The sequence below is a fragment of the Polypterus senegalus genome, chromosome 1 (genome assembly GCF_016835505.1).
Source record: "Polypterus senegalus isolate Bchr_013 chromosome 1, ASM1683550v1, whole genome shotgun sequence".
Taxonomy (NCBI): domain Eukaryota; kingdom Metazoa; phylum Chordata; class Cladistia; order Polypteriformes; family Polypteridae; genus Polypterus; species Polypterus senegalus.
In genome coordinates, this window is record NC_053154.1 from 188,539,803 (window position 1) to 188,567,436 (window position 27,634).

Below are 27,634 nucleotides of genomic sequence, written 5' to 3' on the forward strand. Positions count from 1 at the left end.
GGCCTCAGGGGGATCCAATCACATTCCCACCTCAATGAAAAGTATACCACTCGCCCACACTATAAATAAGAAATTGTGTAAAAATTTCCAACAAAACATAGACTACTAGTACTTATTCATATAGGTATGAGAGAGAGATGTGGGTGCTGGAAATAAAACATAGCCCAGCCTTCTATCCCAAACAAGTGTGTTTGACTAATTGATGCCTCTGTTTTGGTCTGCATTATGATATTGTGGCCAAGGCACTGGGTTTTTAAAATCTCAAAACCTGAATGATTCGATTCCAGTCAGTAGCTCATTTTGTGTCACTTCAACTGCCTGTGCTGGAATTGCAAAAAATAAAAGAATTAAAAAAATTGTAAAATACCTCAATCTTGAAAGTCATTTTGGTCAAAGCCATCAGAGAAATATATAATAATAATAGTTTTGGCCAGATACAAATGAGTGGGTGTTTCTTTACAAATCTGTACCTGATGCTGTGCTGCTGGGAGAGGCTCTAGTTTCCCATGAAGCTAAATGGAGTCCTGGGATCATATGTTTGCTTGGTTACAGTCCATGTAAAGCTGTACTTTCCTTCCATGTTTATGTGAGTTGTTTCTGAGCTACCTTAGATGGAGAAGATAGATGGGTTGACAACTTGGTGTGCTAAATGCACTGCTTTCATCAAAATGTACATTGGTGTCCTCCTGTATCTCTAAGACACACACATATTGGGTTGATTGGTGGTTTTTAATTGGACTAATACAAGTTAGTAATGATGTGTATGTGTGCTTGTGGTTTGAATGGCACCCCTTCTGGAGTTTGTTCCTACCTTTCCTCCTAGTTCAGCCAAAAATGGCAGCTCTGTATGGGAAAGAAAGTTAAACACTACTAAGCGTCATTTATATTAAAGGACTTCAATGAATTTCAAGGAGAAATCGAACTCCTTTTCAGTTCTTATAGTTACTTTTGGTTCGTAACGGACGTTCGTTTCTTCAGCAGTCGTGGACTTTGGGCTGCCACGAATTCCATGTTTTTTTCCTGATTTTTCCACACTCAGAAAACTGCAATTCAAGGGAATTTAGTAATCGAGGCGTAGGCCAGCAGAATGTCCGTGGGGTGCAAATCTTTTTTTTTTCCTCTTCCCTTAGTGCCAGACCAGATGCGGATATTTTAGGGTCTCTGCTCAACTTTCCTCCTGCAGGGGGAGTTTTCTGGTAAAGCGAGCCGAGCTTGCGCTTTGTACAACCCGAGACGGAGAATCACAGCGGTTGTATTTGGCAGTCTTGTGCGGAGGGCACCGGCGGCGCCTGGGATCGGGTCGGAGGCGCCCGAGAGACTGGCAGCGGAGCGAGCCGAGGGAAGCCGAGCAATCCCGAGCCGAGGCGAGAGGAGTCGAGTAAAGGAAAGCTACCGGCGGAGCGGAGCGGCTCCATCTTGTGCGGCCCGTCATGGGGGAGACGAAGATTATTTACCACCTCGATGACCAGGAGACGCCGTACCTGGTCAAGCTGCCAATCCCTGCTGACCGGGTCACCCTGGCGGACTTTAAAAGTGTGCTCAACAAACCTAACTACAAGTTCTACTTCAAGTCTATGGACGACGACTTTGGGTAAGAACCGGACCAGGGGCTCGCTGCCTGCTGGACTGGGCCTTTTCTCCCCGGCCTCTTCATGGCTTCACGGCCCGAGACGATTCGTCATTCTTCTCAGCGCCGCCTTGGACGCTGACGACTTTGCGCTGTGTAGAGCTTTACTTAACGCCAGGGGCCGAAAATGGCGCCTGGACGGCCTCTTTGTTATGAGAAAAGGATTCCTTTTGTGTGGAGTCGAGGACTAGGGCCTAGGAAAAGCCGCAGCTCCCGTAACTTACACGACCAGACCGCCTTTTAGGTAGACACAAATGCGTGTGATTGAAAGGGGAAAGGCAGCAGACCGCAGGATTCGCGGAGAGGCTCGAATGAGTGCTGGCCACACGGGCTAAGAAGTGGGGTCCTTAATGGATGTGTGTGTGCGGAGAGAAGGTTAGTGGTGGTCAAGTGGGACTCTGTGGGCTGTAAGCAGAGGGTCCCGTGTGAAGTTGACAGACGAAACAAAAGACCTAAAATGTGTGAGGGAGGACTTGTGACATTGGTGGGCTCTTTATCTGAGTTTGGGGAACTGAGTGACTAGCTCCTCAATTGAGTTTGGGGTCCTGAATGACAGTGATGGGCTTCCCACGTGGATTTGGGGGGCCCAGATGTGAGTGATGGGCTGTCCATGCAAGTTTAGGGTCCTGAGTGAGAGTGATGGGCTCTCCATGCGAGTTTAGGGTCCTGAGTGAGAGTGATGGGCTCTCCATGCTAGTTTAGGGTCCTAAGTCAGAGTGGGGAGCTCTCGGTTTGAGTTTGGGGTCTCGCGAAGGGCTCTCTGTTTGAGTTTGGGGTTCCCGAGTGAGAGTGAGTGGCTTTCCATGTGAGAAGTGTGGTCTCTCCATGTCATCAGTTCTTTAGAAGGTATGTGATTCATAGAGGTGTGTGCTACAGATACTGCAGAGTCAAACCCCTCCATGTCATGGTGGTGATCAGAGAATAAATGACAGGTTTGGTGTCATTAGGAGGGCATGTGTGAGAGAAAGCACCTGATGCTTTTCAGACTGTGGTTATGACTGAATTAAAGACCTCATTCAGAGAAGTGTGAAACCAGAGAGAGAGGAAAAAAAAAGCCACTGGCTGTAAGATCTCTAAAAAGGAGGACAGACCTGAACATAAAGCTTGACTCTCAAGTGAGAAGAACCCCTTTTTAACATTCTCATGACAATATGTTGCCACTGCATTTGGTTGGAATTTCAAGGGTCAAATGTGATGTTTGGGAACAGAGGAATGAGGTACTCGTTGCAATCTTAAGATTGTATTAAGTAGGTTTACAAAATAAATGGTTGAATGAAAAGAAGGGAGGGGCAGAATAAGAAACGGCCACAAATGAAACTTGTAGGTTGTTCTGCAGTGACCCAGGGCCGGTCACTTTATTATCTAGATACACTAGAAAATTGTGGGCAGCTCCTCCTGGTCTAAGGTTGCTGGATTTAAATCAGTGCTACAGTTTTAGTCTTTGTAGAGTTTGCATGTTCTCCATTTTTTCCTCAAGTCACCTCCCATCCTAAAATGTGTTTTTTTTTTTGGTAACTCTGAAATGGTACAATGAGTGATTACATTCTTTTCAGTGTTTTGCTCCGTGTTGCTGGGATAAGCCTGGCAAATGTATAAGCGAAGTAGTTTGAAAATGGATAGATTTCAGAAGTTAATTTAGTGTGACATGCAGAGTTAGGAATGTTGTAAGTTAATTGTGTTATTGATTGATTGTTTATTCTTGGTAAAGTCATTCCTTTACAAATGAAGGTCCTGGTAGAATGTGCATGTTTATATGTTCTTGTTGTTCACTGGATACTTTTTTGGTTTTCCTTTTGGGCCTACCCCTTACACAGTGTAATCTCTATCGGTGTACTCCTTATACTAGTGCTGTTCACAGAAAGCATCAGCACAAATTTGGATTGCAGGAAGTACTAGCATGTTGTAATATACAATGTGCCCATCTAAGCAGGGAAGAGGAATAACTGAGCAAACAGTTGAAGATGGTGTCTGTACTGAAATAAGGGTGAATTAACAGTTCAAGCTTGCCATTGTTATTGAGTTTTAACAAGAAGTGATAATGAGGGGCATCCAGAAGAGGAAAGGATATCTTTTAAATGCCTCATTCACTTGAACTGTTCTGGCAGCAGTGCAGATGGTGAAGACAAAGAAAGAGGTGAAGCCCCATGTACACATTTTCTCAGTGATGAAGAGGCTTGGGCTTATGTGTCACCGTGTTTGAGCCCCTTCACATCCTGCTGCTTTATTCAGTGCATTGGAGAGCGTCTGGAAAAGCTCCCAGGGGCCAACCGCTTGGCTACTGTGCTCTAACACCTGTTGCTTGACAAGGTCTAACATCCCTCTTGGGCTCCCTCAGCTGTCTGACGTTTGTCTGGCCTTTGAAATGGACTCGATGTTTACCGTTCTGTACGTCAGTGTGTGTTTGGATATGGTCTGGCTGTGCTGTTTAGTAGTGGCCATCAGCCTGGGCCTGCAGGACCTGTTGAATGTTTCAGACTTCACTTTTACAATTGTCAAGTGGATGGCGCCTAAAGTATACATACATACACATATATATATATATATATATATATATACTTGCATCAATTTTGTGGGAAACTCTGTCTTTATTTCTGCTTTTTACTCCCCTCCCCCTCAAGAATGGTAAATGAGCAGACCAGCTGTGCCAACTGTCTCTGGATGAGCAAAACAAACTGTGGGTTAAGATTACCAGTGTCTGGTTGTACCTGCTTATTCAGGACCAACAGGGCTAAGTGAATTTAGTTTTGTCCAGTTGTGGCAGTTCATTCAGGAATTGTTGGAGCATACAATTTGTAAGCCAGGATTGGTTTTCATAACTGGCATTTCTTTTTACATTTGGAGGCAAAAGTGCCAGTGTTATTTTGGATTTTTGTTACGTAGAGGTAAAGAGATATTACACAGGTATGGTGCACAAATTTAAAGCGCTTTGGCTACTGCATTCTACACTGCTGTGGTGGCATTATAAGTTTTGGTGTACTGGTTTTACACTGAACTCCTGTCAGATGGCGCAGCCCTTTTTGCTAGCTTGCTTTCTGATCCTCGTAAATGGTTGACAGCATTGGGCCCCAGTTGGGGGCGGTGTAATTGGAATGTGGGCTTGGAAGTGATTGGCATCTTGAATCCAAGTTGAAGTCAGTTAGAGGCACATGTGAAACACATTAGTGTGTACTGGGAAATCCGCAAACGATTATGATGCGTGCAGTGCACGGACAGGATGGAAGAAAACCATCTGCGGCTAGTAAAATAAAAGCAGAAATGTTGAACTCTGCCTGGGGCATCATGGAGCATTGAACAACAAATATTGCTGTGTGTGTATGTTGTTCGTTTTTTTTTTTTCCAGGATTGGATCTGTACAAGGCTTTGGAGCTGAGAGAGAGTATTCAATTGCTTCCGGTGTTCCTTACATTAAATCTTCCGGCTGCCAGGGGCAGCACCCGCTGCTTTGCTCAGAATGATGGTCTCTGTGTGACCTCACAAGAGGCTTGTGGTTGTGAAATGAGCAGCTGCTGCGTCAGCTGTTCTAGGGGCAGCCTCTCAGGAAGGTTTCTGTTTCCTTTCTGTTCAGTGGGCCACACAGATAGCTGAACTTGAGATTTCCATTACTGTGTGCAGCTGCAAGGGGAATGACACGTGGTCCCTAGTATTTCCTGGTATTCACATACCCAAGGCTCACCCAGTCTTGATCCATGACGGTTTGACAAGGACATGGCTCACAGGTGGCATTTGGTTTAAAAGAGGTTGGACTTTGTGGATTTTTTGCCCTGGGCTTCATTTTTTTTATTCTCCATTTATCATCTATCTAATTGGCACTGGAGATGTGCATAACCTCGAGTGCAAGTCTAACACCTACTAAGTCAGTTTTGTTTCGCAGTGGGTCTTGCATCTCTTCCTTACTATCTTCAATGTGGTCAGTGGATAGAGGTGGATAAGAAGACTAACCAGTACAAATTCTGATACATTCTGACATTAGCCTTTTGATCCATCCTTCTGGTGAGATGCCGTACCTTACAAAAATATTTAGATCCTTTCAAAGTTATCAAATTTTGCATGCTTTTTTAAAATGTTTTGTTGTCTTCTCTATTTTTATCTCAGACCTGAATGTTCAGGAATTAAAAAAAAAAAAAAAAAAAATTAGACAATTTAGAATGAGTTTGATTACTCAATCTGTTAAATTTTGTAATGCTCACCTAATACAAGTGCTGGCTTCAAAAGGCTGTTTTCAGTATTTTTTTTCTTCATTAGCATTCATTATCTATTTTGCATTTCTTCATATAATTGACCGTTTTTATGCACATGAGTTGTTCATTGTTGCCTGAATTATTTTTGCACATGTTAAATCTGAATGGCCTCTGGGCAAATTTGATCTCTGAAAATGGAGTGCTAAACAATATTACTGCCTAGTCTAATCCATTAAAGAAATGTTTTCTGGTTGCTAAGAGAAGGGAGCTGATTCTGCTCTTCATTCTCACAGCTTTTAGTTACTTGAAAATTCCATAGACAAATCTTGTTTGCATATTTGACATTTTATTTTGCTACTGGTTGAAATAAAACAAGTTTATTTTCAGTTTAATTTGAATTACAGTTTTGTTTTCTTTACCATTAAAATTAATGTTCTGTTTTCTGTAGTATGAGTGTTGTACCATGTGAGCCATTATGACTGTAGAGAAAAGCCAAGCAAAATAACACCTTTTTATTTAGTTAACCAATAAAAGGTGTCATTTGGCTTGGCTGTTCTGTTTTCTTAAACTGAAAATTAAATAAGCAAAACTGGAAAAATGTAGTTAATCATAAGTCACAGCAGCAAACCTTGTATTTTTTTTTTAATTGTCGGACAGCACTAGAATTTGAATTTCTTACCACTAAAGTTTTAATGTTTGCCTGATTTCTGTGGTAAACTGCCAAAACAGAAACCCATTATCTTTATGACAAACAGCAATAAAACAACTAAACTTTAACCTTTCTTGTGGTGTGGCTCATAGAAGGAAAACAGAGTAAGCCTTGGCTCAGGGCAATGTCTAGTGCAAATGAGATTTAGGTATGCCACTCTGAAAATGACCACAAAGTAACAAACATTTTTTTGACAAAGGTTGCTGTGAATATGACTATCCTCATTACTCCATCTGCCATTCCTGGAGGTGGCTTTCAGCTGTTTCTGAAATTTAGATGTGTCACTTTTTCTGAAGCTAAAAAAATATTCAGATGAGTTTAAACTACTTTGTATGTGTTGAATAGATGGAAAGAATACTTTGAGAGGCTGATGAATGAAGACCATGAGTGAGGAGGTTGGATGATGTGGAGATAGTGATCCAGGAAGTGCAATGGGTTAGCAAGGAGGAAGTATGGACAGCTATAAAGAGGATGAAGAATGGGAAGACCTTTGGTCCTGATGACATACCTGTGGAAGCGTGGAGGTGTTCAATGGGGCAGTGGAGTTTTAACCGAATAGTTTAATGCAATCTTAGAAAGTGAGAGGATGCCTGAGGAGTGTAGAAGAAGTGTACTGGTACCTGTTTTAAGAATAAGGTTGATGTGCAGAGCTGTAGTAAATACAGAGGGGATAAAACTGATCAGTCACTGCATGCAGTTGTGGGAAAACTTAGTGGAAACTAGCTTGAAAAAGAAGGTGAAGATTAGCGAGCAGCAGTATGGTTTCATGCCAGGAAAGAACACTACATGTGCAATGTTTGCTCTGAGGGTGTTGATGAAGAAATATTGAGAAGGCCAGAGGGAGTTGCTTTGGGTCTTTTTGTACTTTGAGAAAGCATATGATAGTTCCTCGAGAAGAGTTGTGGTATTGTATGAGGAAGTCGGGAGGGCCGGAGAAGTATGTAAGAGTTGTTCAGAATATGTACGAAATAAGTGCGATAGTGGTGAGGTCTTCTGTAGGAGGTGGGATTACACCAGGGATCAGCACTGAGCCCTTTCTTATTTGCAATGGTGATGGAAAGGTTGACAGATGAGATTAGACAGGAATCCCCATGGACTAAGATGTTCGTGGATGACATTGTGATCTGTAATGAGAGTAGAGAGCAGGTTAAGAAGACTGAGGAGAGGTGGAGATACACCCTTGAGAGGAGATGAATGAAGGTCCATAGGACTAAGATAGAATACATGTGCGTAAATGAGAGGAAGGTCAGAGGAGTGGCGAGGTTGCAGGGAGCAGAGTTGGTGAAGGTGGATGAGTTTAAATACCTGGGATCAATAGTATAGATTAATGGGGAGTGTGGAAGAGAGGTGAAGAAGAGTTTGTAGGCAGGGTGGAGAAGAGTGTCAGGTGTGAGATGTGACAGGCTGGCACTGCTAAGAGTGAAAGGGAAGGTCTGCAAGACAGTGTTGAGACCATCTATGTTATATGGGTAGGAGACGGTGGCACTGACAAAACAGGAGACAGAGCTAGTGGTAGCAGAGTTTAAGATGTAAAGATGTCAACATTTGCATTGGGTGTGATGGGGATGGACAGGATTAGGAACGAGTACATTAGAGTCAGCTCATGTTGGACTGTTCGGAGACAAAGTCTGAGATGCGAGATTATGTTGGTTTGGATATGTACAGGGGAGAGATGCTCGCTGAATTGGGAGAAGGGTGCTAGGGACAGAGGAAGGCCTAAGAGGAGGTTTATGGATATGGTGAAGGAAGACATGTGGGTGGTGGTGTAACAGAGCAAGTTGCAAAGGACAGTAAGATATGGAAACAGACAATCCTCTGTGGCGACATCTAACGGGAGCAGCCAAAAAACAAAGTAATAGCACGTGGGGCAAATCTATTGAATTAGAAAACCTGTATGTATGTTCTGATGTGATCCTCTCATCAGTGTAAGAGATCACCAGAAATAGAGGGTTGTAAAACAATTATGGATGGGGGGAAAAAGAAATCATCCCAGGAAAGCATCCTAAATTTCTGATTTGAACCTCACCTGATAGTAGAAGTTGTTTTTTGCTCTTGAAGTATGATTTCACATGAATCCATGATTAAAAATAAATCATTGTATCTATTGTAAGTACCTGCTAGTTTATTTGCATGCTAATATTTAACTGTAATATTTTTCTTTTGTTGAAACTTGCATACTATATAAAGTTGTTAATGTTTTGCTTAATGAAACTAAACTGTTTTGCTGTATTTGCTATAGTTTGTATTTGTTCAGCCTTTTGACTTTAGATGCTCAATGCTAATGTGCTTGTAAATAATTCAGACATAGAAAGGCTCTATAAATTTATACGGATTGTGTCATTGAAGTATTTGTTGTGATAGATACAATATGGAAGCGAACAAATAATTAATGTGGAAATTTGTTTTTTTTGTTTTTTTTTAATAATTTACATTTCTTTGCATACTCCATATTTTATTGTATACTATGGCAGGTTATGACCGTGTCACCATTTATAGACATTATTTAAATGTTACTGCAGTTTTCTCCCATGGCAAAAACTATAAAGGGTCAAGGTAGTTCCTGCAGAGGTTGCGTTGTCAGTTTCAAAAATAAAACACAAAGACATTAATATATTTTGATAACCAGCATCAATGTTTTAATAGAGAAAAATTTGAATATGGAAATGCCAGATTGTAAGTACAAGAAGGAAATGTGGAATTCTGCGTATGGTTTAACACTAGAATTACCAGAGCCTACGAAAAAAACTCATAATTCCGTCCCACCTTAAACTGCTTCTTAAATCCCTTCACACCTCTCCGCCAGCGTCCTTTGTCTTCTAAATGTGCTGATAAAGAGAAGCTAGGAGCAGCCGGCTATTCCATCCCCCCACCAATTTAGAACGTGCACGAACTTCTCTCAGCTCATGCCTTGATTGAGTATCTGGGAGTGAAGTGGAGTTTTAGAGTGGAAATAATAGATCGTTATTTGGAACACACGCATTTCATGTCTGTTCCGTTTCTACAGTAATCTGTGTCAACACATTGTTAAAACAGAAACGTTTTTTAAATATTCTAGTAGTAGATGACAAAATGTAGGCATAAACTATGTGATGTATGAGCCTGAAGTCCAAATAGCAAAGAAACATTTTCACAAGAATAACACAATTGCGCTTTCATTCAAAAATTTAACTGCAGAAACAAAAAGCCGCCTTAACATGCGACATTGACACCAGTTTATTGTAACTGCCTCCGTGGTTCAATAGACTCAGGCCCCGCTTGGGAATCAAGGGGTCACGAGTTCGATCCTGCGCCCCTCCGTTTTGAGAAGTAAACTGCTTTTATTCTTACTGTTTTAGAATAAAAGCATACATTTGATTTCAGTCTGTAACAGCCGGTGCAATATATGATCCTTGTAAAGGTTAGCTTTTTTTTTTTATTCACTTTTCATTCTCTCAGTCGCGTTCAGAATCAATCCATATAACCCCATCTGACACGGCTGTTTTCACTAAAGACGCGCTATAGCTCTGCAGTGTACCACGATGCATACTAACGCCAAACAAGACACTCCCCCAAAGGGTTCTGACACACAAACGCTGGCGAAGCTGCCTTCTTCGTATCTCACCGTCACTTGATTTTCTTTTTATTCAGTTTTATTGAGTGTTCCTGCCAGTCCCCGCATGTTGCTGTATGCTGTTTCTTTTGTACTCCAGGACAAGAGGAAAGACAGAGGAAAGAATGGTAATGACCAGTAAGTTCGGCGCTATATGCAATCATTAGACACTCCCCATCTGCCCGTGTCGTTCAAACACAGGAACATATATTGGTGTAAAAGTATAACAAAAGTGCACTTTTATTCAAATCAATTCAATCAAGTGACGGTGAGATACGAAGAAGGCAGCTTCGCCAGCGTTTGTGTGTCAGAACGCGACTGAGAGAATGAAAAGTGAATAAAAAAAAAAAAAAGCTAACCTTTACAAGGATCATATATTGCACTGGCTGTTACAGACTGAAATCAAATGTATGCTTTTATTCTAAAACAGTAAGAATAAGAGCAGTTTACTTCTCAAAACGGAGGGGCGCAGGATCGAACTCGTGACCCCTTGATTCCCAAGCGGGGCCTGAGTCTATTGAACCACGGAGGCAGTTACAATAAACTGGTGTCAATGTCGCATGTTAAGGCGGCTTTTTGTTTCTGCAGTTAAATTTTTGAATGAAAGCGCAATTGTGTTATTCTTGTGAAAATGTTTCTTTGCTATTTGGACTTCAGGCTCATACATTACATAGTTTATGCCTACATTTTGTCATCTACTACTAGAATATAAAAAACGTTTCTGTTTTAACAATGTGTTGACACAGATTACTGTAGAAACGGAACAGACATGAAATGCGTGTGTTCCAAATAACGATCTATTATTTCCACTCTAAAACTCCACTTCACTCCCAGATACTCAATCAAGGCATGAGCTGAGAGAAGTTCGTGCACGTTCTAAATTGGTGGGGGGATGGAATAGCCGGCTGCTTCTAGCTTCTCTTTATCAGCACATTTAGAAGACAAAGGACGCTGGCGGAGAGGTGTGAAGGGATTTAAGAAGCAGTTTAAGGTGGGACGGAATTACGAGTTTTTTCGTAGGCTCTGGTAATTCTAGTGTTAAAGATTTTGATCAATGATGCATATTGATCTTGGGAATGAATTCTGTACAGTAGTACTTGAAAAGAGGAAACATGAGAAGGTGGTTATGGGATGGGGATGGGTTGTTGTTAGGTGAGTTTTGGAATTGTGGATCTGTAGATGGGGAAGAAACTGTGGAGATTAAAGATTATTTGGTAGGGTTGGTTAGTGGAGTCTTAATTGAGTGCTTTCTATTCTGCACCTTTTACTGGACGCCAACCAGTAGTGCATTTTGATTTCAGTTTAGGGAACAAAACATCAAAACAAATTTATTGTTGGGGCTTTTATTTTATCAAAGAGCAAAAATGAGAATTGTTCTAGGAATGCAGTCAAAAATAGCTTTAGAGGAATAATCTTCAATTATATATGGTTGGCCCTTCACATCCACAAGTTCAACCATCCTCTGATCAAAAATATAAAAAAAAAAAAACAAAATCCAGAAAGAGAAATTTGAATTAGCCTTATGCTGAGCACTGTTCTAAATCTATGTGAATAAAGTGATCTGTAGGCATACTCTGCTGTACCCTTCTGCCATAGTAGATAAGTTTAATCCTATGAGCCATTAAACTCAACAGTTCTTATATGGCAGCCAGTTGACACTGTTCTTCAGTCGTCTAGCTCAGCTCACACAAAGCACCCTTGCTGTACTCTGTAAACTGATCGACCCTGTCCTCCTGTAATCACAGCTTTTATAAAATGAAAGCTCTTTGTTGCTCACCTACACCATCCCAACTTCTGATTACTACCAATTGCCAATTTAGGAAGCAATTTGTATCTTTTCACTTCTAGCAGTACTGCAGCTCTTAAACAAAACACAGAAGACATACACACATTCTGGAACATAAAGACAGTTAAAATATTTTTAGATCAACTAGGCTTATTCCAGGGCTACTGAGGATGAGTTATGAGGAAAGATTAAAAGAGCTGACCCTTTTCAGTTTAAGCAAAAGAAGTTGAAGAGGAGACATGATGTGCTTAAAGTTATGAAGGGAATGATTACACTGGATTGAGACTGATACTTTAAAATGAGTTAATCAAGAACGTGGGAGAACAGCTGGAAACTTAAGGGTACATTTTGCACAAACATTAGGAAATTTTTCTTTACGCAGAGAACCATAGACACATGGAGTAATCTACCAAGTATTGTGGTAGACAGTAGGACATTAGAGACTTTCAAAACTAGACTTGATGTTATTTTAGAAGAATTAAGTAGATAGGACTGGCGAGCATTGTTGGGCTGAATGGTGTGTTTTCATATAGATTTGTTGTAATTTTCTAAAACAAACACAACTAATCAATCATTAACCAAAAAATTTAAACTGAAATTGGACTTCCTTAAAACACTGCCCCCTCCCCAAGGCAATCGAAGAGAGTCCATCCATCAACCCACAGGCTAGGGCACCAGCCTTTGGTATCCGTAAGTGGGTCCAGGAACCAATCCTTCGCTAATGTAGTGTTTCGTTTTAATTGGTTATAATGCTATATTGACAATGGCACCTTTAATCAGCCGTAATGTATATTTCATAATGCATTATATATATATATATATATATATATATATATATATATATATATATATACATATACACACACGCACGCACACATAGAGTACACCTCCAAAATTCGTGGGGGTTACGTTCCTAGAGCACCCGCAAATTGTAAAAACCCGCAACTTTTGGATACCTTTTAAATGCCTATTTTAAAGTTTAAACCCTAAATATGCCTCCAAAGCACTTTAACTTCATTGCAAACTCAGGTTAGTACATTACCTAAAAAAATAATGTAAATGTAAACCAGTCTACTGTACAGTACTGTACTGCTATGTCTCCCGCGGTGCTAGAATGTAAAATACTGATATTACTGCTATGTGTGCTGTAATTCATGCAAGCGCATTTTCTTTGGTATGCGCTGTCGTTTTCTTTGCTATAAGTAGAGTGAATACATAATAATTTAATTAAAATACAGTAAAATGTATGGGTACTCACCAATGATGAATGATATTAATGCTGATGATGAAGTAGCTGTGCAGTATGATGCAGGGGATGCACAACTCCTCGGGTGGCGCCTCTTCAGGCGCTTCAGGAGGAGTCGTATCTTTGGACTGGTCTTCTGGTGAGGTTTCGTGCTGGCTTTTCTTTATAGGTTTCAGGAATATTGTGATGGGAAGTTGCTGTTGTTGTTTCTTCATGGTAGCAAGCGTTTTATATGTCTGAATGGCAGCATCAATGCCATTATTAACTTTGAGAGCCCTAACTATATAGGGATCCCATGCTTCAATCACCCCTTGTAACTCCTTTGATGTCCGAATAATCTGGGACAGAGGTTCCAATGTCAGGCCCTGCTTTTTCTCCTCTTGCACTGGATCTGTCTCTTCCTCCTCCTCTTTGCTGGCAGACTTTTAACTCCAATAAATCCTTGTCTGTCAGGGGTTCAGAGTGGGCATCAATAAGGTTGTTCACCTCATCTTGACTGATGTCGTCAAAACCTTCACCACCCAGTATCTTTGCCAGTTCCACGGCCTTGTCGACAGCATTGTGCTGACTTTTTTTGGCTGATAAGCCCTTGTTGTAATGGACACACTTTGGCCACAGCTTCTTCAGCAGGCGTTGATGGTTTCCTTTTTCATCTCCTTAAGAGCAGCTTGAATGACTGACAGGCACGTTGTGATTGTAAAGTTATGCCAGTAACCCTTTAATGTAAAATTCTCATCCGTGTCCATTGCATCCACAAGGTATTGGAGAGAAATCTGGGTATAAAGAGCCTTGAAGGCACGGATCACACCTTGATCCACAGGTTGGATGAGGGAGGTGGTGTTGGCAGGGAGGAACTCAGTCTGAACTGCCTCGTAATACAAATCCAAAAGATGGCCGCCAGCATTATCCATAATAATCTTGAAGTCCATGCCTAAATCGTGGAGGTATTCCTTGGCTTGAGGAATGAAGCACTGGTGAAACCAGTTTGAAGCAAGGAATTTAATAATCCAGGCTTTAGGGTTGTGCATCCAATAGATAGGCAGCAGGTTTTTATTTTTGTTTTTAAGGGCCCTGGGGTTCATTGATTTGTAGATGAGGCCAGGTTTCATCATGTAACCAGCAGCATTGCCACACATAAAAAGTGTCACTCTGTCCTTCTGCGCCTTACACCTTGGAGCTTTGGCTTCTTCCTTCAAGATGCAAGTTCTGGACGGCATCTTCTTCCAGAACAAGCCAGTCTCATCCATGTTAAAAACTTGTTCAGGCTTGTATCCCTTTTCCTCTATGATGTGCCTAAATGTCTCGGGGTACTTCTCCGCGGCTTCTTTGTCAGCAGATGCTGCCTCTCCATGTAGAGAGATGCTTTTAAATATTAAATTGTTTCTGAAAACAATCAAACCATCCCTTACTGGCTTGAAAATCTCTGGCTCCGGTGCTGTTGATGGCCCTGGTTGCGGTTCTTCGGTACGTTCTACATTGTCTCCTGTAGCAAACTGCTGGTACAATTTCCATGCTTTCTCATGGATGATGTTACCATCCAAGGGGATGTTCTTCCTGCAGTCGGTGATCCACAATGCCAAGGCAGATTCCACCCTGACGATATTTTTATTCCTTACAGTCGTTACCTTTTTGGCACTATCGCAGAAACTTACAGATATGGTACTCCCGATTGTTGCCTCATTCTTCTTTATGTAGCATACAGTGCTTTCATTAATGCCATAATGGCGTGCTACCGAAGCATAACTTTTTGGTTCACGGAGTAAATCCACCAGTTCAACCTACTCCTGGAGTGTTTTAAACATCTTTTGGTGCTTAGGCTCGGTGCCATAAGCCTTAGAAGGTGCAGGGTGTTTTGGCAGCATCTTGTGCGTTTTAAGAATAACAAAATGGAAAACACGAGGACACTCTGCTCTAGGATTGGCTACTTTCGCCATCCCAAACCATGTTTCCCTCAGCGGTGGTTTCTTGTACTCTCTACAGTACAGTATTGCCACAAAAAAAGCCATACAGTACTTGCATATAGTATTGTGCTATAATGTTTTCCAAGTTTATTTTTTGCAGTGTGCTTCCATTTAGCACTACCATGCTTTGAAATAATTAATTGTTTTAGATACAAAGGAGCTGTATTTTGACATTATCAGCGTTAATGATAAAGGACGTTGCCTCTACTGTAAAACTACATGTTCCATTTCATCCTACAAAATGCAGTGCTATAATGTGAGTAGATATTTTCAGAATATAGTATGTGATGTGGTGCGGCACGATGGCCCATTGGTAGCGCTACTGCCTCTCAGTAAGCAGACCTTGGTTCGCTTCCCAGGTCTTCCCTGAGTGGAGTTTTCATGTTCTCCCCGTGTCTGCGTGGGTTTCCTCCGGGTGCTCCGGTTTCTTCCCACAGTACAAAGACATGCAGGTTAGGTGCATTGGCGATCCTAAATTGTCCCTAGTGTGTGCTTGGAGTGTGGGTGGGGATGTGTGTGTATATGTGTGGTGCCCTGCCTTGTGCCCTGTGTTAGCTGGGATTGGCACCAGCAGACCCCCCGTGACCCTGTGTTAGGATATAGCGGGTTGGATAATGGATCGATGGAGCATGTGAAGTATACAACATGTGGTAAACATTAAATTGTGAGGGTAATTTGGACTGTGACTTTCTTAGAAGGACTTCGTACACTTGTGAGAGAAATTTGTCAAGCATGTTAATCCAGTCTAGTAAATTAATATTCATATGCTGGAGTAGTGGGATTACTTGGCAATAGAATATTTAACTACATATCTGAGTTAGATGTGGTGTTTCTTTAGATCTATTGATGCTATTCTGAAACGCACAGTGTAAATGTGACCTGACTTTTTTCACGATGTCTGCCTGCTTTTATGCTTTTTGTCCAGTGAAACCTGTTTTATTATACTTGTATGTATATGCTACTACTTTTTATTTTTTATTTATTTATTTATTTTAAATTCTCACATATCCTTTAAATGCTGTGGTAAATGATATGCATGTGTTTGTATATGTGTGTGAATGTGTCCTGTGATTGACATTTGCCTTGGGCTCATTCCTTGTGTGTGTGTGATGCTGCCAGGTTAGGCTCTGGACCCCTAAAGCCATGAAGTGGACTAAAATGAAAATGTAATGTAATATAGATTTCATGTATGGCTTGTGTCTTAGCTAAAGTACCATCTTCTGCATGTTTCCGCATTTAGCATTAGGCATTTAAAGATTAGTGGTTTATTATCCTATTTCATAGAAACTGGAGGTTGTACAAATACCATTTTCAGTCAGTCTGTACTTTATATGAGGAGTGTATTCTTGATATGTGGGAGATTACTGTGCAAGACAAAGCATTGTATCGTTCTAAGAAAGACATCAAGCCAATGCAGTTCAGTATGATTTTTGGTTTGCCCTCAGTCAAGAGATGCTATAAAAAAAATAAAACCAATCCAGTGGGGAGGATAGTTAGGTTAGTTACTGATGAAGTGGTTTTTAACTATGGAAACAGCCTACCTAACTAAAAAGACACTATAGAAAATTATAATATGTCTATCGATGTACACTTAGCCCTTTGTGTAATATTTTCATTTTGTTTTTCATCTCTATTTTTAAAATGGCTGAGCCATTTTTTGATGTACAGTATATAAATACCTGCATCAGATGGCAGAAGTGTATGGTGTGTGTTTTCTAATGTTAGCTATTGAAAAAGTGGAAATGGATGGATCCCGAAGTAAGGGAAAGCCTGGCAACCAAACCATGGATTAAATTGTTGGGAGTCTTGGTACCACTGAGATGCTGGAATGCAGCAGTTACTTCATATCCACGGAGATCTCCTATTACAAATAGTGGTGTGGGTGTGGTGAAGATAAGAAATGTGTGGACCTCCTGTGGTAAAAACTGAACTTCTTGCAGCATTTTGGAATGAGAATTGTGAAGTAGCACTAATGTTTTTTGTCCCTACTGCTTTATATTTTATTCTATTATTTCTTATCACTAATACTATTTACTTCATAAATATTGGGCATTTTCTAAAATAAATTAATAAACAGAATGAATGCAACACTTGACCGTTGCTGTTTACCAATGTATTTTAATTTTAACAAAATATGGTCCATGGTTGAGGACCTTTTCTGCAGTCCCCTGATCTGGGATGAGTTTCATGCCTCAATGCCCAAAGCCCAGTTCATTTTTGTGATGGTTATCAATAGTTGTACATTTGAAAGGGGCTGTTACAAGAACTGCAGTCTAACGTGCTGCACCATTTCTCAAAGGTCCAGACATTAAAGGTCAGAACTTGCATGGCTGTCCTATTTCATCAACATTAGTGGGCAAACTTTCTTGCCTGTAGATGACATGTACTGCTCTAGAATCTCCAGCTGTTTCACTCTCTTGTCAGCTGTGTCGGCATCAACATTTTGCAGCTTTGTAGTATTTGAAAGTACTCATAGACTATGAATGTTTTGCCTTCCAAAGTCATTATTTGGAAGTGTGCCTGCATTCTTGTTAGCGTGTTACCTCCAGGTTTTTTATTATCTTTACTGGAAATACTTGTTGCTGAACTACTGTTTTCCAGTAAATGCAAATGAAAGCATTAGGACTTCCAAGATCTGCTGCACTCGTGCCACATTTATAGCACTTACATTTGTAAGCAAAAAAATACCTAAAAACAGATGCTTTAAAAAATACCGGACCTGTCAATGTCATATTCACAAGTTGGCTTTTTTCCCCCCATCTAGTTCTTTGAGGCTTTAGCTCCTTCAGTGTCTTGCTACAACATTTCACAGCTCCTCAACTCTACATTATTTTTTTTTTTCTTTAATTTATGCTTTTTGCTCCTATGGCGTGTATGAGTTATAGCTTGTACAGGTTGGGGATACATCAAATATACTTATTGCATCGTGGCTTATTCTGTGTGGGATGTAGTAAATGACTATCACATACACCAAGTACAAATTGTTGTATACTTTTGTTTTTTAACCCTTTGAACCAGGCAGGCCCATTTTGTTTTTTTTCCCGCATAGTGGTATATACCCGAAAAACCTGCACATATCTGTTCCTGTGCAGTCCACTGCTGTAGAGGCATATTCCCAAAAACTTGCTTCTCCTTGCTGCCATCATAACCTGGCTGGCCAAAATATCAGGCTTTGCTTTATTACACTACGCACATACTATATGTCTGTCGAGTTTGTCAGTTTTGTTTTTTCCCTCGTGGATTACAAGAAGAAAACTAAAGTTATTTCAGCTGTACTTTACAATGGAATCATTTCAGAACAATACTGTAGATGTTTAGTTTCTGCAGAGAAGTACATAAAGGCAACAAGAGCTTTTGCCCTTCTGCTCTACAGGAGGTTTCTTTCCTCCTTGAACTCACCGTAGTACATCTGCGTTACAATTTGAAAGGTGTACCATCCCAGTCAAACTCCCCACCTGTTACTAAGGCCCTATGGAATCCATTTTATTTTTTCACAAATTCAGTTTTTTTTTTTTATTTTTGGTTTTCACCATTTTATTTTTCCTTAATTCGTTTTTTTTTTTTTTTTACTGTAAGTAGCAACAACTACCGCAAAACAAATAATGAGATGGCAATTTACATTCCTTTTAATGAAACGGCACACTAGTACAACTGAACCTTATTTTGCAGTTCCATTCATCAGGTAGGAGCCCAGATCCTCCATGATGCCGTATGCTGAGACTGCAGTAGGACAGTGCGTGCCCTACAGGATTGTAAGAGCTGTTACTAGTTTGATGTATCCTTTTGAGATTAAGATTAACTTCATTTTTAGGGTGTAGGATATTTGTTACAGCCTGAGCTGATGTGTTTTTGGCCAGAAAAAACTTTGTAGAGGTAAATGTATTCAGCGAGGTTCCCTACTGATTCGAATCAGCTGTTCCACCTGGTGTTTCTTGCCTCGGGGGTTCCTGGCAGGCTTCTTGAAGAAGGCAGACTTTACCCACATCACTAGTGGTGCAGCCTCACTAAAGTATTTATTGTGCTGCCAGGTCTCTCCCACCATACTGATGACATGACACAAGTAGGTTGAATGTACACTGTTAGGCATAACCCCTTTTAAAACTTCCTGGAATGCTTTCAGACAATATAATGCATTGTCTGTAACCACTGCTAAAATGTCATTAAGATTCAGCTGGTTGTTGTGAAGGGACTAAAGTGCTGCCTGAGAGAAGGTGAAAAAGTTGCAGCTCTCCATAAAGATAACATCTGCCAAAAAGTACTGGACATCAGTACCGGTAATTGTAATTATGTAAATTATTTCTAAATATTCTTAAACCTTTAAATGTTTACAGATTGTAAACATGCATAATTACATCTGCATATCTTAAAATAATGAATTACAAAGCAAAAGCAATATAATCTGCAAGATGCTAAATCTGGGATTTAAACAGAAAAAAAGATAGAGACTCGCTTTTAAGGGCTCATTGTGTCTGAGGAGAAGCCTGCTCTTCTGCCCAAGTTTGTTGATGCGGAGTTAATAACAGAAGAGTCAAATGTGGACCTTGCATGCCTTGTCACACTGTGAGGCAAAACATTTATAAAATCCCAAACCATCCTTGTTAATTTTTAAAAGGTAACCTGTTAAAATTCAGTGCCTTTCACTAACTACATTTTTCTTCGGGAAAGACTGTTCATACCGGTTAAATATAATTTCATGAACTGCCTACATAAAAGAAATGCCATACAGCCAATTGTTTACTCACATACTTCTCAAGATAGTGATATGTGGTCTCGGCTATCAGTGGTTTCATCAACTACAACATAAATTTTACTGCCATGAATCTTTTGAAGAACAGCATCCATATGTTGTTCAAAGACATGGGGCAAATGAGTTTGACGAAGACTGCTATCATTTTTTTGGCAGAGCACCTACTTTTTTACAATGCTTAATAAAGAAAGGATGCATCTTTGTCATGTTTTTTAACGCGGTATGTCTGACTCGCATGACCACAGAGTCCTCCACAAACTGGCCTCATTTTTGATCTTTATTTCTCCATATTCTTGAGATGGGTTTAGGTTTGATGCTAGCAAAACTTGAAGAAAAGTTGTTGTCCAGATTTGTAAAAGTCACTGGGATATTGTTGTGCCCTCAATTTTTGCAGTTAAGCTCGTGTTTCTTAGTTTTTCTCGACGTAGTTATTGTTTCTGATACGGCTTACTTCGACATTTCTGTCTCATGCGGCTAGCTAATTCACGTGCCTTTAAAGAACAAACATACAAGAAACATGCACAAACGGATTGAGGCATGACTGAATTTCTACAAAAAAATGCGTTCACTTAAAAAACAACAAACTAGAAAATAGTATCTGAATGATACTATTGTTCAAAACAATATTAAAGACTCATTTCTATTCACTTGCTTTCCATGACCTTCAGTAATACTAATGGCTTCCTCATTGTGATTATGTAATCTTACTTCTATTTATTATTTAATTTATTTATGTTCATTTATTTTATTTCTATTTGTTGTTATTTATGTTAATTGTATGTTTTTTCTTCTTTTATTGTAAAGCACTTTGGCCACAGCATTCCTATGTTGGTTTTAAATGTGCTATATCAATAAATTGACATTGATAGAACTACAGATTATTCAATCATTTTAATTTATTGGGAAATTTTGTAACAGTCACCCTTTCAGTCTCTAAATTCCGCACATTTCTGTTTTTAAATCTAATACTCTTTTTATCTGTTAATTCCATGATTCCTTCTATGTTTTCTGCGTCGTGGAAATCCTAGGGCCCTATTACTGTCCCCAGTGCAGGTTGCAGCGTAGCCGAGGGAGTTCGGGCACTGGGTCAAGAGTAAAACTAGGAAGCATATTTTTGGAATGTGGGAGGAAAACCAGCAAACGCACAGAGGTAGTGCTTGGGCCTAGGGTTCAAACCTTGAATTCCGGAGCTGAGGTGGCAGTATTAACTACTGTGTCACCCATATATTGTATAATTAAGAAGAATTCTAAATGAATTTTTTACACATCTTAATGTGGTTAATTTTTGAATATTTTAGGAAAGCACTTCTGTTCTAGTGGTGTTGTGATGTATTTTTATTATGTAGTTCTTTCCTCCATTTCACTTTTTTTCTCTTACTATCTCAGTGGTCTTAGGATTTATTTCATAACCTTTTGTTCCTTTTATCTTAACCCTTTTTCTTGCAGCCAGTTGTCTCTGGAGGGTAGTAAGTCTGTGCCAACTGTCTTGTGGGTCTGTAGGTTGCCTGTCATGGGCTTTTCCACACTGCCTGTAGGAGAACTGGAAGATGGGTTTTCCAACTATATCTGTTGAAAGACAAGATTCACTTAATAACGGGAGACAGCATCATTCTTTTTGGTGTGTTAATGTTCAATAGGAGTGACATTATAGCTGGCCAGTTGATTCTTTTCATGTGTATTTTCCAGTCAGGCATTTTGGGGAAAAATGGTAGTGTGTGTTTGCTTTGCTGTATGATCTGTACAAAAGCAATTAAAGATTGCCTCTGTAATGTGTTTTGAGGTACTGGTTATTTTGTTTCCTTTTTGTGCTGGTTGTAAGGGGAAGTTAGAATGTTTGGAAATAAGCATCATCTGAGGGCATCAATTTTGAAGAGTTGTTGAATTTCTGCAAGTTTTCATAGAAAGGTCAAGTGACACTGAGTTTTGGAAACAAAGCCTTTATGCCTGATGGGTGGCTGTAGCTTTCTTCAATGACACCTAACTGTTATGCAGTAAGTTGATGAAATCCATGCTCCACTTCTGCTAGATTTGGTTTATAAACACAATATGCTGCCCTTTGACCACAGCCACAGGTCTAATACAAATGTCTTGTTATATTAAATGGGCAAGACCTGGCTTAGTGTTCATGACATCTACCACCTCCTTTAAGGCCAGCATCCCCTTGATTTATAGAAAAGGTCATGGTGTCTAGCAGTAATGGTTGAAAACCTCTAAAAACGTTTGTCTTCTCTAGGCTTCTAGGTGCTCTAAGCTTAGTGATACACCTGTTCCCTTTTGTCCACATTTTACAAACAGCTGTGATAGTGAGCCAACAGATTGGATTGTGGATGAAATGTTTAGACCAGTGCTGCTATCTAGCCAAGTTCAAATTGATCTCTGAGAAGATCAAAATGTTCTGTGATATTGGTCTGAACATTTGATTGGTTCTTTCTGTGTTATGTCCAAGGTTCTTTATACAGATTTATTTGAAGCATTTATAAATGTGACATTTGTATGTCAACTTATTTTTGGCATTGTCTTACTTTATGTGTATATGCAGAACACTCTCCCTTTCTGTGTACTCTAAAGTAGGAGGTCAGAGCTCAAGTAGAGAAGACTGACTGTGAATTTATTTTGCAAAATTTGGACAAACCTTTGATCTGCTTTTGTTATTAATAAGTCACAGCCTAGGATTATAACATAAGGTAAAGGGATATAGCTAATTTTAGTGGCTAACATTTTATATTTATTTGTGTCCAAACATGTGATAATTGATTTTCTTTTTTGATTTTTGATATACTTTATTAATCCCCAAGAGAAACTGCCTGTTTACATGACCTTTGCTTGTTATACTATTGTTGGTTTTTTGTAGATTTATCAGTCTGTCTGAAACAATTGCAGTATTGCACTTGGAATCATTTAGGGCTTTTAGTGGCTAAAGACCTAATTTTATTTGCTTGTAATTTTAATTATTTACCATTAATCCTGACAGCTTTAAAGATGGCATGTTTGCTTTTTGGGATGAGAAGTTACTGGGTTTTCCAGATTACCTTAACAGTAGGATTTAATGAGTGGTAGGTCCATCAGGTCTTGTCGGTCATTGATCTTCTTCTTGCTCTTATGCCAGCACTCTCTGTGTAGAATTGTGGGGTTAGCCTGACTAACCTCCTCTTGAAGACAGTTACCTATGATTCCATTTTTTTTATGTGGCGGCCATGTCTTGTGATACCTTGGAAAATACTGAGGCATTGATACCACGATTTGTGACTGAAAATGAGGTATCAGCTCTGATATGTGTCTTATGAAGCCATTCATAATAGCCAAGTTGTGGAGAAGCTGGATCTTCTTGTAGATTTTAGTCCAGTTTATCTCCACCACTCCTAGTGTGAATTTTTTTGGGAAACTCTGAATATTTATATTCTGAAGTTTCCAGTCAGGTTTCAACATTAACTTTTTAGCTACTAGCCCAGTTAGGTCAGTGGGTATATTTTGCAACTCAAACTGAAATTTGCCTTTTCAAAAGGGTATGAAGTGGTACATGTGATATTATTTATCTTGACTTTCAGAAAGCATTTGATAAGGTTCTTACATGAAAGGTTCAGCATTAAACTAATAGAAGTGGGAGATTTTGGTGTAGTGTGTAGGTGGGCGCAGAATTGGCTAAAACACAGGAAGCACAAGATCATAGTGCAAGGAACCTTATCAAAATTGGGGTGATGTTAAGAGTGGTGTTCTTTAGGGGGCCAGTGGTGACACAACTGCTATTTTTAAAATCTATAAATTAATGTGGATCAGAATATAAACAGCAAGCTGGTTGCATTTGCAATCTGGAATCCGTATAATCATTAGAGAGAGGGCGGATTTGTGGCAGATGAAATTTAATATAAGCAACTATAAGGTATTACATGTAGGAAGTAGAAGTGTTAGATTTGAATGCACAATGGGAGGTCTGAAACTTGAAATTACTAATTATGAGAAGAATTTTTGAGTTTTAATGGACTCATCACTGTCAACTTCCAGACCGTGTTCAGAAGCCATTGAGAAGGCTTACAGGTGGTTAGGTATAGCACAGTGTGTAGAGTATAAGTCCAAGGAGGTTATGCTTACATTTTATAATGTACTAGTTGCACATTATCATGAGTACTGTGTGTGGTTTTGGCCTCTGCTACTGACACATTCTTTTTTATGCAGCCCAAAGTCCAGAGAAGAGAAACTAAGGTCATTCCAGGCCTGCAGGGAATGAGTTATGAGGAAAGATTAAAGGAGATGGACCTTTTCAGTTTAAGCAAAAGAAGATTTAAGAGGTCACATGACTGAAGTGTTTAAAATTATGAAAGGAATTAGTACAGTTAATCCAGACTGTTGCTTTAAAATTAATTGGGCACGGAGACCCAGTTCGAAAGTTAAGGATAAATTTCACTCGAAACATTTTTTCTTCACACAGCGAACCATAGACAAGTGGAATTGATTACCAACTAATATAGTAGACAGTAGCATTTCATAGGGCTTCAAAACTAGAGTTGATGTTATTTTTGAGAAATTAAGTGGATAGGATTGGTGAGTCCTGTTGTGCTAAATGTTCTGTTCTCTTTAAACTTTCTTAATATTCTAGTGTTCTATGGACTCTTGTTGCTTGCACCAAATTCTGATTCTTCCATTTATTTGATGGAAAAGGCAACCTGACTTTGCCTAGCCAAGCAACTTTTTTCTCACTCCTCTTGGTCCTGTGCCTACTGGGGACATGCTTTCTTATTTTATATTGACAGTATCAACACCCAAAAATGGTTCCTCTTATTGTAGCCAATTCAAGACAAAGTGTGAAAAATGTGTTCTGAGATGACACCAATATTGAATCTGGATGCAATTTACATGGTTGTGGCTTGTCTGTTTGCTTGTATGATTTTAGCCATGCTCCTTTTGAAACCTCTAGTCCTTAAGCTATTTTCATCCAGTGGATTGTACATCACTGGTAGTTTTCTTTCACTGTTCACACCATTCTCCCCAAGTCCTTTAAAATGTTACATGTGAAAATCCTTTTAAGATGTTAGAACTGAGAAGCCCAGACACAGTTTTGCCCATTTCAAGGTTCAGTTGAACACTAACTGGTGGTAAAAATGCTGGTTTGCCTATTTTATTTGACACGCTGCTATCACACGACATGTTGGAATGTTGAGTTTGGGCGAAGGTGTAGGGTGAATCTAATAAACTACCTGCACAATGTTATGAGCCGTTGAGATTATCTTCTGCATTTGCAAGTTAAGTTCGGCTTTAACAAAAGTGTGATTTCTATACAGTTGTGATCAGGGTGAGAAACTTTACAGCTTAAAGATTAAATAATTAAAGTAGCATCTTATATATATAATTTAATTTTTTTGATGCGGTTCGGTGAAGGTCAAGGACAGACACTGAATGGCAGATATTAGTCTACAGACTCATTGCTTTTCCCAGTAACCTCCTTATGATACTTAAAAAAATGAAAAAATGATTGTCTGTGTTTCTAAAATGAAAAACATTTTACATCCTGCTACTTTGCTGTACAAAAAAAAAAAAAAAGACATATCTTACAATGTTTAGTTTTGTTTCAATTTTTCATAATATGTTAGTGATTTTATGGCTTCTTTTCCAAATCATTGGAAGGCTACACTGCTAGTATATAGCATAGCGAGCCAGACACTCGTGTGTCTGTCTGAGCTGAGTGGTTTTAAGACCTAAAAATATTATTGGGAGTAGCATGGGCATATGCAAATAAGTGCCATCTCTCTAGCTTATACAAATGTTCCTTTAGAGAATGCTGTGACTCTTTATGGAGGTGGCGGTTTGCGTGCTTGTCACTTCTTTTTTTCCCTTCATTTCCTGTTTCTGTCTTTTCAGTTATCTGGGCAGCCCTCCCTCCCAACACTAAGCTCCAAAAGCACGAACGAATGGGAGTTGGTCATACTCTGTCTTGGGATTTTCTTTCACAGTATATTTGGTACAACATTTGGAATGTTGCCATGTAAAGTCCTGGGACCATGAGTCCACATTGCTCACTGTCCTCTTATGGATTTATTGTAGCGCAGTTCTTAGGATTTCCATTAAATTACATAGCACTTATGATTGCTCTTGTGTTGCCTGGCTTCCTATAACTAAGGTAGGGTCAATTTGTGTATCTGTTGTTTGTATTCCTGGAGAAAGCTGAGTCACCTTCTGTTAAGCTTGAAGGTTGTTTTCTGTTATGCAGTTACACCATTAATAATGGATGTGCTGTCCTGATTTTTTTTCAGATGTGACCACTGCCTTGTAAGTACACCACATGCAAGCCAGATATTAGACACCGACCTCCCATGTTATTGTAATTTATTTGGTTGTGTCCTCTAGCATCATTCCTGATGCACATCCATTTACCAGTTGATGTTTCTGCTCCTCTTTCTTGTGCCTTTATTAGCCTTCTCCATTTTGACCAAAAAGGCCTACTCTGTTGATTTCTGGTCCATCCCAAGTAAGAGTGTCACCACATAGCAGAGTACGGTGGCATGTAAAGGTTTCTTAAAATGTCTGATATTGAGAGTGCAGAAGATGAAGTGATCACCAAATGGAATAAAGATAATGATTCTTTAATATTTTAAGTACGATTACATATTTAATTCTATTATTTAAAAGTATAATATACTAAAAAAATAAAAAGGGTCTGAAGCAAAAGTTTGGGCACCTAACATGGTCAGTACTTAGTAACACCCTGTGTGGCAAGTGTCACTACTTGTGAATTTTTTTTGTAGCTAGTTAAATCTTTCAATTCTTTCTTGGTGTATATTCACTTATTCATCACTGAAAAAGGCTTCTAATTCTGCAAGATTCCTGGGCCGTATTGCATTCATTGCTCTTTTGAGAGTTATCCACCGATTTTCAATAATGTTTAGGTCAGGGGACAATGATAGCCATGGCAAAACCGTAAGCTTGTACCTCTTGAGGTATTCCATTATATATTTGTGGTGTGTTTCAGATCATTATCTTGTAGGAGCCATCCTCTTTTTAACTTCAACTTTTTTACAGAATTTTCGGTTATTTATTGGAGTCCAATTGACATGTTCCCTGTGCCACATGCTGCAACACAAGCCCAAAGCATGATCAATGCACCTCATGCTTAATAGTTAGAGAGGTGTTCTTTTCCTGTAATTTGGCACCCTTTTTTCTCCAAACCTACCTTTGCACATTATTGCCAGAAAGTTCTATTTTAACTTCGTCGGTCCACAGAACTTGTTTCCAAAGTGAATCAGGCTTGTTTTGATGTTCAGTTAAACATTTCAGGTGCTGAATTTTGTGGCTAGGGTGCAGGAAAGCTTTTCTTCTGATGACTCTACCATGAAGTAAATTTGTTCAAGTGTCAATGCACAGTAGAACAGTGCACTACCACTCCACAGTCTGTTAAATGTTGCTATCTTCTTATAACCTTCTCCAGCTTTGTGAGAATCAATTAGTTTATTTTTCAGAGTGCTAGGCAGCTGCTTAGAGGAACCCATGGCTGCTGATTGTAGGGACAAGGTTTGAAGAGTCAGAGAATTTATACTACTTTGCATCACCTGAGGTGTCCTAATGATGACTGTGAACAAGCCATAATCCTAATTAAGGTCTGTGACCTTGGTAAAAGTTATCTGAGACCTCAAATATTTTGGGGTGCCCAAACTTTTGCATAGTACTCCTTTCCTTTTTTTTCACTGCACATTGTATAAAACAGTGCACTGATCTTGCATAAAATGCTAAAGAGATATGTGTCATCTTTATTCCTTTTGGTGATCATTTAACTATTCACAGTAACAGACATTTTATGCAAGAGTA

General features: G+C 39.5%; 1 protein-coding gene across 1 annotated transcript in view; it reads left to right on the forward strand.

Moving 5' to 3' along the window:
* Positions 1–1,179: 1,179 nt before the first annotated feature.
* Positions 1,180–27,634, forward strand: part of LOC120536531 (segment polarity protein dishevelled homolog DVL-3) — a 32,992-nt gene continuing 6,537 nt past the window's right edge. Inside the window, 1 exon segment of the mRNA XM_039764929.1 lies at positions 1,180–1,591. Coding sequence (XP_039620863.1) covers positions 1,431–1,591 — 161 coding nt within the window. The 5' untranslated portion in view covers positions 1,180–1,430.